Genomic DNA, 16,794 nt, shown 5'->3' on the forward strand with positions numbered 1-16,794 from the left:
TACATGAAGTGATTGAGTTGAAAGTGTAATTTGACATTAAGGTATCGTCTTAGTAACCATCCTATATAATTATAATAGGAATCTATAATTATTATCTATAATAATAGTCTAGGAAATTGTCAATTGATAACTACTCTGTTGTAGACCTGTCCAATACATACATCAATTGGAATCTGAAACAAAATGCATGTCATGATAATTGAACAAATTTTTTTTAAGCTTTTATGTAATTTTTTTTAATTTTTTAACAAACACTGTCACAGACAACAATAATGAATAAAACAAGAAAAATTTTAACAGTCGGCATAAATTCATAATCATAAGATTATTCCCAAAAATTGGCACCTCGCAGCATGCATCTCATTTTCAATGGCTAGATCATCACATAGCGTGCATAACCTTTCCTCTGGTGGTACCGTACTTGTAAATAACAGAATTGTGCAGAAATTCTGAACTTACTAATGACATTTACATATTCTAAATATGATTGAAAGAGTATTCAAATTATTTATTTTTATGTAAAGTGGGTGACCAGAAATCTTTTATGAATTTTTGCTTTAGTTTATTCTCAAAACTGTCAACATCACAGTGGCTCTCATTGGTTTCAGTAATTTCTTCTAGTTTACTTATAAAGTTTGTCCATGTGTTGTAGGCAGATTGCAAAAATATTACATTACATTTATCAGTTACAAATCTGTCATGGTACCTAATCATCTATCTGTAAATTTGGTAGCTTCCAAGTTCATCTATCACAATGTTGCTTGATTTTTGTGAACAAATTATTTTTCGCATGTAATTTCACCATTAGTTCTGTGAAATTTAAATGTGAAAGTTCTCCAGATTTCTGAGCCATACATTAGGAGTGGCAGAGCTCACTTAAAGACATGTACCGGTACTTAAAATTCATTATGTAATTCATGTTTCATGTGTCTACTTGAAATAATAGAAAATTGAAATACCAACATGAAGCCTACACAAATTCTTTGCAATACCCTTATCATTGCATTAACCACATGGCGAATATTATTTATTTAGATTAACCTCTGCAGTGATTATCACTTCCTATTTTGGCAACCATAAAGGTTATATTTTACTTGCGCAATAATATTGTGTACAGCACTGGTGTCACGTTCTGCTGACCACATTGATTACGAGCCTAGTTAAGTTTTATCATACAGCATACTGCCTATGTCGTACGGAGTGAAATTTACGTGGCTTCCATTGTGTTAATGCAAATTTCGGTAGCGGATTTAAAAAACAAAGAAACATGTAAAAGAGGCAGTCTTCGACGAACTATTGAGTCTGTGCTTCAATCGATTTGACTTTTCAAGTTTTCAGTGAGAAGTGGTAGATGTGACTGGAGCTGCATCTTTAATGCAACCAAAAGAGGAATCTGTATTGCGTACATGTCTGTGGAGCTATCACTTTCTTATTCATTAATCATTAACTAACTCCTGGATTTGACAGCCTTGGACCAGAATCATTTACATTCAACACCAGTAGTACTGTAAACACTGTTGTTTTTCTAAACTACCGACCTCTACCAACGTTACTGGCTGAGTTTTAATGAAGACCACAGTTTTCACATTGCATCACACATGCTGCTGAGTTTGCTTTGGATTTAATTGATAGGATTAACGTATTAATACGCCCAGGCTGATTATTCGAGGTATTCCAGCCATCACAAATATTGTTACAAGAAAGGAAATCCCAGAGAATAACAAGCAAATGTAAATCTTGTGACGTATACCTACATAGAAATGTAAACCATTACAGCTGTTAATTGCAACCAAGGACAACGAAAGCAGAACACTAAACTGTTCTGTTGTAGGATCGAAATTTCAGCAGTCGCTCATCAGGCACACACAGAAAAGCTAAAACTTATTTTGCAGATATACCGTAATGGCAAGAGGAGAAAAGTAGAAGGATTTTAATCTCACTCTAATGTATCTTTCATTGGAGACAGCTGTATTTTGGTAATTAATCCAAGAGTGTCAGATCCTGGAGGTCACGGCAACCAATAAAACATCACCCTGCTATCAGTTATCAACTGAAACTGTACTGATCCTCCAGAGTACATGCTCAGCCATGTCATTGGAGTACTGGTTATCTTTCCCAGCGTTTCTATCCTTTAATGTAGCCATGTGGCGGGTTGAGCAACTCCTCGGGATGGCACAGCACAGAAGTAGGAAAGTAGACAAGGCAGTTCAGGTCAGTGTGTATACAGGCTTTCAAAAAAAAAAAACATTTTACATTGATACACATTGTGATCTTGGTGGTGGTGGTGGTGGTAGTTTCAATGCTGTTTTAAAGATGGTTACATCCAGAACATGTGTGTGTATGTGTGATTTTTGTAGTTTTTGGATATTTTTAATGTGCCCTGGCAACCTTGTAGCCATATCAAGTCATACTATTATTGCAATAGTGAATGGCAATGCCTTGACAGTTCTGTAAAATCAATTGTTCATACTAAAATTAGGAGGGCCTGAGCTAGATTTTTTGTTCATGTTTCTAATTTAGCTCTCGTCAGTCACTGATGTCTGTTTGTATGCTCATAAGCTTATCAATTATCAACATATGGAAGAAAATCAATCTTGATCAATGTGTGAAAGAGTCTGCAAGTTAGAACAGATGAATCTTTCTAAAATTGTCTTTGAATTAATTAAATGATATTGTTTTGATTGACATCAAGTTCATATATCATGGATCAGATAATCTTGAAAATTCTCAAAAAGAAAATAATAAAAATGTTGTTGTCAAATTTGAGGGATAATTGTGTTTTAATGTTAAGTAGCTGTATGACGTCCAAGTGACTTTAAAGACATAGCATTTAAAATTGAGTTTAAAGCTTAATATAAAGTTAATTGCTGCATTTACAAATGTTAATGGCGATTTAAAAATGAAGCATACCAGTTTTCTGAATCATCGACTGTTTGTCGTTTTGGGGTGGAAATATTTCATTGTTTTCTCAGTTAAAACTATGACATTTTGTTGTTTTGAAATAATTCAGTTAAATTTACCATATCATAATACATATGATGATACACTTGAATTAGCTGCTAAAGTGTTATGTTTATGAATGATTTTGGGATTTTTCTGTTTATTTGTGCAAGTTATTTTTAGTTTGGGCCAATTGAAAGTTCAATGTTCCATGTTTATGTTTCTTTAATTTTTGGTTACATCTGTGGGTTCAATCAATCTCACCATCTCACTGAATTAGGAGCACTTTAAAGGAGCTCTGTCTTTGAAAATAGTTTTAAATGTTCTTATTTCATCAACAACTGTTCCCCATATTCATGAATTGAATGTCGATGGTCATTTGTAGTAATCTTGCTACAAATTGGCTAATACTTTAAAAAAAGAATGGCATTGTTCACTGAACTGTGTTGTATCATGTACTGTGTCACAGGCTTAATATTTCTCAGTATCGTATATCAGCTGATGGTAGGATAAGAGTATCCGCTGGAATGGTTTTTGTATTAACTCTCTCATGAGTACTTTCATTCAAATGTGGCATGTTCCTAGTAACAGTATTCCATCTATAATCTTTGTGGGATTTATTTAAATATTTTGAGAGGAAGTAAAAATGTGCAGTAAACACACAGCTTGGATTGAATGTTTATTGAATTTTATCATCATGTATTCTCAAGAGATATGTGTACGGTATACTAACACTGATGAATAACCCTAAAAAATAAAGATGGAGATTAATTTGATGTGTTTAATCAATTATTAATGTTTGATATGGTGACCATGGTTTTTGTAACACATCTGATGGTATCATGAGTAAGGGGAGTAACTGGACATTCCAGACATACTTACTGAGACTGCTTGAAAGATACTGTGTGTGACTCCACAGCTGTGCTTGGGAAGCCCATTAATGTGATAACTTTGATTTACAGTCATGTTATTTCCTACTTGTATTACTGCCTGCATTTCTTGATATTTGTTTTGTTTTGGGAAACAATACTCATGGTTATTTACAAACCTTTAACAATTATTGTAAAGAGCAAATATTTCAAATAATGTTGATATTCATACAAATACATGATGCAATTATCCTCTGTGCTGTTGCAATTAAACAAAATTAGTCATGGTTTATTGAAAATTCTTAATTTACATAAAGCTATAGACCAGAGGGTCTATGATTATCTGCTGATTTACCCGTCCGTTATTAATTTGTAAAACATTTGGGTATTCAATCAAGGTTTTGCACCATATGGAGTCTCTGATTTTAATAAACAAATTTGAACTATATGTGTCATATTTTTTTTTTTTTTTTGGAAGACAATGTGCTAGTTAGACTTAATACTGTCCTGGTAAACTGTGTAAATGGTAAATGGTATTTATGACTGTCAATGCCAGAGTCACTGTCAATCCAATAATCGATACTATGAATCCTGACCATATATAGTCGCTGTGAATCCTGGTACTATGAATCTAGGTCATACTGTGAAATACTTTATTTTAGCTGGAACTAATTTTCGCTGAAAAGGCATTTTGGGTGTTTTGTATAGAATTTATTTTCACTGATTTTTGACGAGTTGAATGTGGAATATAGGGAAAAAAGTATATTCGCTGGATTTTATTTTCACGGAATCATCCTTTCAGCAAAAATAGCGAAAATAAATTCCAAGCGAAAATAAAGTATTTTACAGTAGTCTCTATGAATCCTGGTACTATGAATCCCAGCCATAGTCGCTGTGAATCCTGGTATTATGAATCCTGGCCATAGTCGCTGTGAATCCTGGTACTATGAATCCAGGCCATAGTCGCTGTGAATCCTGGTACTATGAATCCTGGCCATAGTTGCTGTGAATCCTGGTACTATGAATCCCGGCCATAGTCGCTGTGAATCGAGGTAATATGAATCCTGGCCATAGTCGCTGTGAATCCTGGCACTATGAATCCTGGTACTATGAATCCTGGCCATAGTCGCTGTGAATCCTGGTATTATGAATCCTGGCCATAGTCGCTGTGAATCCTGGTACTATGAATCCTGGCCATAGTTGCTGTGAATCTTGGTACTATGAATCCTGGCCATAGTCGCTGTGAATCCTGGTACTATGAATCCTGGCCATAGTCGCTGTGCATCTTGGTACTATGAATCCTGGCCATAGTCGCTGTGCATCTTGGTACTATGATTCCTGGCCATAGTCGCTATGAATCCTGGTACTATGAATCCTGGCCATAGTCGCTGTGAATCCTGGTACTATGAATCCTGGCCATAGTCGCTGTGAATCCTGGTACTATGAATCCTGACCATAGTCGCTGTGAATCCTGGTACTATGAATCCTGGCCATAGTCGCTGTGAATCCTGGCACTATCAATCCTGGCCATAGACGCTGTGAATCCTGGTACTATCAATCCTGGCCATAGTCGCTGTGAATCCTGGTACTATGAATCCTGGCCATAGTCGCTGTGAATCCTGGTACTATGAATCCAGGCCATAGTCGCTGTGAATCCTGGTACTATGAATCCTGGCCATAGTTGCTGTGAATCCTGGTACTATGAATCCCGGCCATAGTCGCTGTGAATCGAGGTAATATGAATCCTGGCCATAGTCGCTGTGAATCCTGGCACTATGAATCCTGGTACTATGAATCCTGGCCATAGTCGCTGTGAATCCTGGTACTATGAATCCTGGCCATAGTCGCTGTGAATCCTGGTACTATGAATCCTGGCCATAGTTGCTGTGAATCTTGGTACTATGAATCCTGGCCATAGTCGCTGTGAATCCTGGTACTATGAATCCTGGCCATAGTCGCTGTGCATCTTGGTACTATGAATCCTGGCCATAGTCGCTGTGCATCTTGGTACTATGATTCCTGGCCATAGTCGCTATGAATCCTGGTACTATGAATCCTGGCCATAGTCGCTGTGAATCCTGGTACTATGAATCCTGGCCATAGTCGCTGTGAATCCTGGTACTATGAATCCTGACCATAGTCGCTGTGAATCCTGGTACTATGAATCCTGGCCATAGTCGCTGTGAATCCTGGCACTATCAATCCTGGCCATAGACGCTGTGAATCCTGGTACTATCAATCCTGGCCATAGTCGCTGTGAATCCTGGTACTATGAATCCTGGCCATAGTCGCTGTGAATCCTGGTACTATGAATCTTGGCCATAGTCGCTGTGAATCCTGGTATTATGAATCCTGGCCATAGTCGCTGTGAATCTTGGTACTATGAATCCCGGCCATTGTCTCTGTGAGTCCTGGTACTATGAATCCTGGCCATAGTCGCTGTGAATCCTGGTACTATGAATCCCGGTCATAGTCGCTGTGAATCCTGGTACTATGAATCCTGGTACTATGAATCCTGGCCATAGTTGCTGTGAATCCTGGTATTATGAATCCTGGCCATAGTTGCTGTGAATCCTGGTACTATGAATCCTGGCCATAGTTGCTGTGAATCCTGGTGCTATGAATCCTGGCCAAAGTTGCTGTGAATCCTGGTGCTATGAATCTTGGCCATAGTCGCTGTGAATCTTGGTACTATGAATCTTGGCCATAGTCGCTGTGAATCTTGGTACTATGATTCCTGGCCTTAGTCGCTATGAATCCTGGTACTATGAATCCTGGCCATAGTCGCTGTGAATCCTGGTACTATGAATCTTGGCCATAGTCAATGTGAATCTTGGTACTATGATTCCTGGCCATAGTCGCTGTGAATCCTGGTATTGTGAATCCTGGTACTATGAATCCTGGCCATAGTCGCTGTGAATCCTGGTACTATGAATCCCGACCATAGTCGCTGTGAATTCCGACCATAGTCGCTGTGAATCCTGGTACTATGAATCCTGGTACTATGAATCCTGGCCATAGTCGCTGTGAATCCTGGTACTATGAATCCTGACCATAGTCGCTGTGAATCCTGGTACTATGAATCCTGGCCATAGTCGCTGTGAATCCTGGTACTATGAATCCTGGCCATAGTCGCTGTGAATCCTGGTACTATGAATCCTGGCCATAGTCGCTGTGAATCCTGGTATTATGAATCCTGGCCATAGTCGGTGTGAATCTTGGTACTATGAATACCGGCCATTGTCTCTGTGAGTCCTGGTACTATGAATCCTGGCCATAGTCGCTGTGAATCCTGGTACAATGTACTATGAATCCCGGTCATAGTCGCTGTGAATCCTGGTACTATGAATCCTGGCCATAGTCGCTGTGAATCCTGGTATTATGAATCCTGGCCATAGTTGCTGTGAATCCTGGTACTATGAATCCTGGCCATAGTTGCTGTGAATCCTGGTGCTATGAATCCTGGCCATAGTCGCTGTGAATCTTGGTATCCAATAACTACTGTAAACCCCTCTGCCGTAGACACTGTGAATCCAGAGTCACTACTTTAATGACTCCAATGCGTGTTCACGATTTTACAATTTTCCATATTAAAACATTTTACATATTATTGCATACCAGTAAAGACAAATGTTTTGTGTTTGCCACATCATCAGACTAGCAGGTCAGCTATATTGTGTGACAGGCACAGTGAAATGAAAGGCTTTCTATTTATTATTTAAAAAGACATTCCTCCTCGTGTCTTGTTATCTATTCCATTGGCTCGTTCAGCAGACATATGGCTGCTCACTTTAACATCTGATTCTTAGTGTGTATAAAAACATTGTCAAAAGTCAATGTGTTTTTTCATCTCAATTCATATTCTATATCCCTAGTAGGTCTATCACCCCATGGTGATATTCAATTATACAAATAATGAATAACACCAGATCTATTGGCTCTTGTGATAATTCTATCATTTTACAGTGCCTCAACTTAGTGTATCTGTCATTGCCATAGCAACATGTGCCATGGTAACAATGACCTCATCTGTGTGTTTATAATGGATTTCCCTTTATTTATTTCTGATCGACTTTTCTTTCTACACTGACCCCTCAGTGGTGTCTTCATTAATAGTTTGGTAACGGACAACAAGCAGACAGGCTGAACTGATTTTTTACTTCTGTGTGTGAAGTACAGTAAAGTGTCTAATATATCTGAAAAACTAATCATGAACTTTGAATAATTTATATCACCATAGTAACCCATTATTTTGGTTCACTCAAAGCATTTTTTCGAAAACTAATCATGGAATTTCATTGAAACTTCATAAATTCATGCTCCTGGATGATGCTCATACCTGATTACTTTTTGATCGAAATCTGTGCATAATAATTACCTAATTTGCATATCAATTTGCCAACTTTAGTCTCACTTGTTTGCAAAGATCAGATTAGTTATCAGTCTTCTTGTTTAAAAGGTTAATACAAAAATGTTTAATTGATCTTGAATATTTACAAATTTCTGATTTTCTTTTTACACCCGGCACATGTGAGTTGTATGTTGACACTTTAATTATCCACTCATCAGATTTCAAACTTGGTGTATACATGTATAATCTTTGGGATAAATTTTATTTCGTACTGCGTGAAAAAGCCAAAAAGTTGATGACATGGTTATTATGTTACACTTTTGAAACAAACTATTGTGATAATTTTGCCTCCCATATTTATTTGGGTAAATACCCACAAAGGACTTTAATTTCCATGTACTTTTAGTGTACTTTTAGTGTAATTGAAAGTGAACAACTAGTGAGCATATATTTCTCTCATAAAGTATTTGAGAGAGTTATTATATGGACACTATAAGCTTTGAATCCCGTAGTTGATGTCCAAGATGGAATTATATTGAGAAATATAATCATTGCTGTGCTTGGCTAAATCAGTATTGACTAGATTGTATCTATACCAATCAATTTCTTATGGTTGAAATTTGAATAATTTTTAACAGTTGATTTATGTTTCTAAAGTGTAAATCTCTTTTGTGAATGTAATTTGTTCATTATAATGGAGAAAAATCCATTTCATCATTTGTAATGTTATGTGGCTACAACATTATGTAATTTAAATTTTGTCATTTGTTTTTATTTTATGAAAAAATAGAAAATGTGATAATTTGTTCCTTCTTGCTACCTTCTATGAAACAGATGTCATGTTAATGTAAATTTATGCTTTGATTCACACAAACACATTTTCATGTTGGCACATCACACTAACTTTCTGATTACTGCTTCTTAGAACACAAGAAATAGATGCGATGCGTTATTGATAAAAATGAACACAACTAACAATTACAAACAACTCTTTTATGCATCACAGTCTTTGTTACAATGTATTTGTACATGAACACTGCTTAAGGTCAATGACACATTCTGACCAAATTACAAAAGTTTGTTAACAAATTTATCATAACTTTTTACATTGTATTTGAAGGCTTGCTGTTTCTTTCTCATCTCACCATAGTAATGCATTATTTTCACTTGATTTTTTTTTTTATTCCTTATACGTTCAATTTTTTTTACACATTTTGTTATCATGTTTACATCTGTGGGATGACAAGTAAACATATGAAATTAATTTTTTGGGTCATGCACAGCTTGTTAGCATCTGATGAAGTATTATTTCATACAATCATTGAAATTTGTTTCCTTTTGTTTTGCATGAAAATAATTATTTCTTATTCATTCAAATAATTATTTCTTATTCATTCAAATTTGATTTTTTTTTACTGTATTGAAATAATATTTCCATACATAATTTAATAAATGCATCTTCTAGACCGTTAAGTCAAGTAGTGTGCCAGGCACAATCTTCTCCAGCTTTCACCCAGACATACATACAGTGTACTGTATGATTCTTGGATAATATTTTTTATTGATATCTATTCTATATCTAAATTCCTGTGTCCCTCCCTTCAAACAATCCAAACCCCTTCAACCCCTCTTCAATCCCTCCCATTTCTCTGACAATGACCATATATATGAACCTTTCTTTGATTTCTTCGCATCATTTACATCATATCTCATCTTTGAAATATATTTTTTTAATTTCAGACTAATGGCAATAGTTGTCAATGTCATCACCATGACAATGACGAGGAGAAGCTGCAAAGACTGGAAGATGATAAGTCTTCATTGATGTTACAAGTCAGTGTATTGACTGATCAGGTGGAAGCGCAGACAGACAATATCAGAGAACTAAATACCATCATTGAACAGACCCTATTAAAAGTGGATAAAACTGAAGAAATGTTACAACAGGTACTTTTTGAATATTGGGGGGTTGGGATTGGCTTTGAGTGAGCTCTCTGTTAGGTGTCATCATCACATCGTAAAGCTTTGTATAAATGTGTGTACCTAGTACACTGACATTTTTTACAAAACCAATTTTGAGTCTTCACAGAAATGCTGGCCTGTTCTCTTGAGTGATTTCTTCTTGCCTCTGCTGTAATACTAACAGACACCATAAACAATTAAGAGGAAATATTGCACAAATATTTTGGCAAGAGAACCTCTGGCTGTAAATCAGTTTTATAGCCAGGGAGTTAAATATATATATGAACCTATTATAAAGCTGTCTAAGTTTACAATTTTAACAACATGCGTGTCAGTGCAATTCACTTTGTGCAGCAGATGAGAGACTGATTTTTGAATAATTGTAGACGTAAACACAAATGGGAGTATAAAATTATGTATGTTTCCATGGTAACAGTGGTTGCTATGGACAATGATTTACTGTATACTATTATCATATTTGTTCTATTAGAAGTGTCTCTCCAAAAGAAGCATGCATGAAACAAAAATCACATTTGTTGTTGCTAAATCATTAAAATATCTCCGTACAACCATAGAAACCATGCAATTTACGTAAACACACTACTAATAGAGCGAATACAGTAGCTGGTGAATTTTCCTTGATATTGGGGTGCGTTATATTGTAGTAAAGGTCATATTGCTAACAATTTTGTCTTGACCTTCAGATTGACTATTACAATGATAGAGCTGAGTTGTATACTTATTATTTGTTGACGTATAGACATATAAACTTGCATTATTGTATACCACTAAAAACAATGTGGTAAAATTTGTATGTTGCGTGATTTGTCAAAAGACTGTATATATTCAGTTCTGCCCTTAGATTTGTGAGTCTAGGAATATGCACTGCCTTTTGTTATGACTTTGCTGTGTTCTCTAGAGTAAAAACACAGGATGCTGATTGCCCTTTATATTTTTGGAAACTAACATGCCATTGATTGAAATTTAATCACCGCCTGCCTCTCAAACCTCCCCATTTGTGTCATCAACAGGAAATTGGAGAAAGGACGTCTTTACAGAACGAGAAGTTGAACCTTGTGGATACTGTGTCTGAACTGAAGATAAAACTTGCCAGGTCGGAAAGAGATCAGTTAGAACCTGATGACAGACTCCGAGAATATATGGTAAACATACTGGATATCATCCATAATAAAGCGTCTATTACAATACAGTATTGTTGACCTGATCAACTCTATATGTAAACACTTGTCCCTCAATGCCTTGAAAAAACATTCCTCATGTATTGAACTATGTACATTTATCAGGACTGTTTTACTCTGACAGTTTGTAAATTGTCTTTGCTAGGTTACGTCAGTTTGTTTTTGTGAAAAACAGAACAGAATCGCACTTTGCAAACTGATTTTCATTATTACAAACTGATTTTCCTGAAACAAAAACCATCCACAATTAACTTGAAAATTAATATCACAGTAAATTATTATTTTACTCTTTCTCCCATCATCTTATGCTCTGTAATTTTCAAAGGGTGTCTAAGTGAATTGTCATTGCTCAGAAAAACCTAAACTGCTTTAACCTCCAAGGCCCTGACAATCTTCCTTGTCTTATAGCATAGTATTCACAACTGTCTCTCTCTTAGAATGAGTTGGCTGAGTATAAAACCCAGGTGAGGGAAAAAGATGAAGAAATTGAATGTTTACGAAGGGAAATTGACACCTTGAGGAAAGTCAAAGAAGCTACAACAAACCTTGAAAAAGGTAAAGATTGTGTGAGCTTGTGACATCACAAATGCACCATATTTACTCTGTTAGCAGCACATGTGCTTAAATAATTGAGATGTGTGTTTTCAAAATAAGTGATATATTTATTCTTTCAGTACATGTATACTGATTGATTTTGTATGCAACTTGAAAATGTGCTTCTAATAGGTCAAATATGGTATTTCATATCTATGCTATCTTGTGCTTTTGCTACCTTATTAAAAAAACTTACAATACTGATACTTTTTACCGAAATGCTTTGGAATTGTTTGTTGCCTCAATAACTGCTACTGTATCATTTAATTATTTTTGGGTGAAAATATTTTGTTTCTTCTCTTTGCTATGCTATACTGATTGTGTAGTGGTTTAACCTTTGACCTGATGAAAAATATTTGACCTACGACCTTGGATGTGCCTTTTTTTTTCTTTGTTTTTGCTACAGAAGAGATTATTGCTTTTTTGCAAGTCAAATTAAGACAGAAATGTAAGCAAAAAAAATAAAGTGAATGGTGTTTTCTGCATGCCAACTACGTAGACTACCGGTAGAACCTATAGACATTGTTTTCCCTCTGATTATCAAACACAGGATATCCTACCAGGGATTGAATCCAGGTTTCTTTAATGACTTCAAATTATGCGTGCTTAGGATAGTTGGACCCTATCTGGTTGATACAGTTAATGACTTATTCAACTTGATCTATTTTTTCAAACCATTAGGAGTTGTAATGGTCAAAGCATCTGGGTTGTCATGTTAGTTATGGGTCCCATGTTACGTATGCAGCACATGTAAAGTACACTCAACATGTGTGGTGCTCTAATACAGCTAGTATATAATTCAAATATTGTATTCCCATGGCAAATTACAAGGCGTTTATTAACCTTTTCATGGAGTTTCATGCAAATCATTTCGACCAATAGCATGACAGCAGCTCATTTGAAAATTCTGACAGCTGCAACTCGAGAAATAGAAAAGATGGTGATTTGGCAAAAAACAAAACGCTGTGCAAAACGTATTCAGAACAGAAAACAGCGAGTAGAACATCTCCCGACTAGGAAATACACTATATGAGAAAATATTTGATTGCAGAAAGGTGAATTATCCATGAAAATGGAGTGCAAAACTATGTACTACAAAATTATCTTTGTGTTTGTTTTGTTTCGTTCATAACTATATAGTTATTTTTTGGTTATAAAAATCTGATTTATATTTGCTAATAAATTAATTAACTTTATTAACCAGTTTGTGTCTATTTCGTGCATGCAAACATTTTTCCTTTTTTTTCTGGGTGGAGTTTGCATTTTTCCATAGTGCACTTTTATATTAAAACAATCATAATTAACATACAAAATAATAAGCACATCCATGAAGTACAATTGGCCTAGTACCCATGGAAACTGGCTGCATATATGTAAGGACTGCTTTCTCGTTTCTTCTTTATTGTATAAAATTAACAACCAGCTGACCGACTGATCATGACAGAATTATTGATCAAAGTGCCTGCAACAAATGTCCTATGAAGACTTCATTCAGTATATCAGTAATGAAATTGAATACATAAGTAGAGTGGGTGTTATTCAATGATTAGTTCTTGACGATGAGAAACAACAGGTCGTTGTGCCACCAAATAAGGCAACACACTATCACACGTCCGAGGAGGGTTGCCGCCGTACACAAGTAGATTTTGACGAATTTCCCGTCCGTAAATGCACAGTCACAATATTCAACATAATCTATAACGTTGTCAGTTTCCTGGCAGTATACTCTCGGTGGTAACAACCTGTTTGACAATGTTATAAGCTGTCTGCTTTGAAACACCATTTCAATCTCCAATCTCAGCAAATGACAGTCCATGAAAATACAAATCGACAACTCTTGTTCTCACTTCAACTGGAGTACCTGACTTTGTAGCAAAAATGGAAAACATTGTGGGCAATATCTGTCAATCATTCCTCTGATTTGCAGCCGATGTTTATATTTTTAGTTACAACTTATGTAAATTTGAAAACAAAGTGTGTAACCTATTGTAGAAAATTATCAACATCTAGCACTATTTCAGCATCAAATCAGTGCCTGGAATTGCTGTAAATAGACCTTTGTTGTAGAACACAATCAAATAATTGAAATTCGTTGAATATGTTCTCCAACTTAAACTTTATAAATTATTACTTATTCAAATTAATCCAACAAAGAGCTATCACTAACTAGTTTAATTTTAAAATCTGTTACACAGAGAAAAAGATGCATGATACGAAGAAACCATTCCTATCCTGCAAATTGCACCTCTGTATTGTACCTGTATCCTATTCACAATGTGTGTCACCTGTGATAGAGTATAGAATTTGACAGAACCTAAAATAAGTTAATTTTTAGAATGTATCTGTAGATATATTGCCTTTAGACAAATGTGTGAAATAGTGATTTTGAATATCTCTAATTGTTATACCGTAGTAAAATAAACTTTGTATTGCCTAGATCCTCACTCATCTTACATGCAAACGTAGTTGAATCATACTATTATTGTAGAATAATTTTTGGCTTGTTCATGAAATCTAATTTTTAAGTCTGACTTATATGGTTGTAGATACTGAAGTAGGAAAATTAAAAGAAGCAGTAGAGTCATTGATGGTAGCTAATGGTGAAAAAGTAAGTGAGACGTTTAATAATCATTTCATTTCTTTGTGCTGTTTCTGTATTTAATTATGAGAGGGTGTATTTGTTTTGTGTCTATGTACATGTGTAGTGATTGGTTGGCAAGAAACATGCAGTTGTTTGTGGCCAGAGGTCAAATATTATTGTAGTTCACTTTGGATGTCCTTAGAGATATACTTGCAACATTGTTGCGTATCTCAGAAGCAAGTGCTAATTAACCAATTTTTCACCAGATGTGTGCTTGCTAATTGACAAAAATGTATGCAAATGACACCATGGTATGCTTGTCTATTTTTACCTAAATTTATGCATACATGTTTAACAGAATGCTTTAAACTTATAAGTTTGTTGATTTTTTTTATATTTTGTATCAAATCCAAGGAATCAAATTAGTTTCTCTGCAGCAATTCTTTTGACACCCTCTACATTAAGTTACTATACAAGATATTAATTGCTTTTAGATCAATTAAATTTTCAAATTAAATTAAATTCTAAAACCTTTCAGTTGACTGTCGGCTACATTAAACCGTCAACATAAGTCAGTTATTGAAACAATAATTTTCTATACTGTAATAGTATTAGTATACAAAAGATCTATTTGGTTGATCTAGCTATGAATACCCTCCCTATTAAAAAACAAAAGTTGTGTTAATCCTAATTAACACTTTTACGTTGCTGAGCAGGATAGAAAAATTGATGAGTTGAAACGATCGTTGAATCGATACCGAAGAGTTCAAGACATGGTCATGAATGCCCAAGGTAAGAAAGGTGAGTGGTGATTTAGCGATGGTATTCTGCTGTTACTTAGCCCTCCACCCCCCCACCTCTTGTTTCTTCCTTGCATTATTATCATTACACCAAGCATGTGAATATTTTAATCTGGTTTTAAGGGTCAAAACTACATCAAATTGGATTTCTAATTTCACATTATTCACACATGCATGCTCTACATCCTTGGCTTTATGTGGGATAAACTTGCCTGATTGTTTTGGGTTCACAGGTTAAAGTTCGGAGGTCAGTAGACAGCCGATTGCCATCAGTCTATTTCTAGTGACTCCCTAATACATCAAGTTTTATATTTTCTTATTGATACATTCAGTGCACACTCATTATCAAGCATCACTCACATTGCAACTGGAAATTTATCATATTATTGCATGTACATTTTTTTATTTGTTTCTTTCAGACTTGACAAGTTCAATATTAATTTATGTCAGTAGCAATGAAATCACCGTAATATGCATATAAAAATTAAATTTTATAATTTTTTTATGATTATATGATTCATTTTTTGTGCTGGCCAAATTTTGAACTGTGTAAGTGTGTGCCAGTCACCATTTTATGGAGTGCAGTGATTATTGCTTAATTTGTGACAGATGTAAATGATTAGTTAGGTATGTGTGCATGCAATGTTTGTGTTCAAGCATTATTGAAGAATATTGTCATGTAGTTTGTCTTTGCAAATCACTTTATTCTTGCTATGTTTAAACATAGCAACACAATCATGCCACTTTTTATATGAGTGATTTGTTGTAAGATGTTACTGTTATTATGTAAGACTAAGCAACCAAGTTACTCAACTGATGTTGCAGTTATATTATTGCAGGTATACCAAACAAAGAAGATAATATGGAATTTCAAATCGGGATATAGTGTTAAAATTTGCAATGGCATGGCAACAATTTCACAAAAGAAACTCGTGAAAATTCAATTGAAAATGATAATTTTGCATGAATGTGTAAAAAAAAAAAAAAAAACTTTTTTTTTAGTTTAATCAAACTAAAATCAACAGGTTCTAACTTGTTATGAATTTTAGAGCAAATAAAGCTTTATGAATGATAGCACTCTTGTAGTTTTGCTTATTTTAGATTTTAATTGCCAAACTGTCGCCTAAAACTGTTAATTGCTCTTCACATGTGTGCTTATTGTGTAGTCATTTTGCTTCTCCAAATCCCATTTCCTCTTGTCTCTCTCTCTCTTTCATCCTTTTTTTTCTTTCTGTCATCTGTTTTTCTCTCCATTATTAAGGTTCACCTGAGAGGCCACACAACAATAGCAGCTCATCAAAAACATCGCCTCTTAGCACAAAAGGCATGGAATGTTTTTTGTTTCATAGAACTAGTGGGACATATCAAAAAGAGCTATGGCAGCCATCTTGTATTTTTTTTTTAATTTTTAAAAAAACTACTCTATTATCTTGCCTTCTGCTTTAGATCTTGCTATTAAACTTGTATCATTGATTGCTCTCTGTTTATGAATACAGGA

General features: G+C 35.1%; 1 protein-coding gene across 2 annotated transcripts in view; it reads left to right on the top strand.

Annotated features, from left to right (window-relative positions):
* The window catches only part of LOC100376022 (liprin-beta-1-like), a 56,147-nt gene that overhangs the window by 21,239 nt on the left and 18,114 nt on the right, over positions 1 to 16,794 (top strand). For both annotated transcript variants that reach the window (XM_085501872.1, XM_085501867.1), the window contains 5 exons: positions 9,901 to 10,107; positions 11,154 to 11,285; positions 11,759 to 11,876; positions 14,462 to 14,523; positions 15,213 to 15,297. In XM_085501872.1, the coding sequence (XP_085357998.1) occupies positions 9,901 to 10,107; positions 11,154 to 11,285; positions 11,759 to 11,876; positions 14,462 to 14,523; positions 15,213 to 15,297 (604 nt within the window). The remainder of the gene's footprint in view (positions 1 to 9,900; positions 10,108 to 11,153; positions 11,286 to 11,758; positions 11,877 to 14,461; positions 14,524 to 15,212; positions 15,298 to 16,794) is intronic.

The sequence above is a fragment of the Saccoglossus kowalevskii genome, chromosome 1 (assembly GCF_978046115.1).
Source record: "Saccoglossus kowalevskii chromosome 1, keSacKowa6.1, whole genome shotgun sequence".
Classification (NCBI taxonomy): Eukaryota; Metazoa; Hemichordata; class Enteropneusta; family Harrimaniidae; genus Saccoglossus; species Saccoglossus kowalevskii.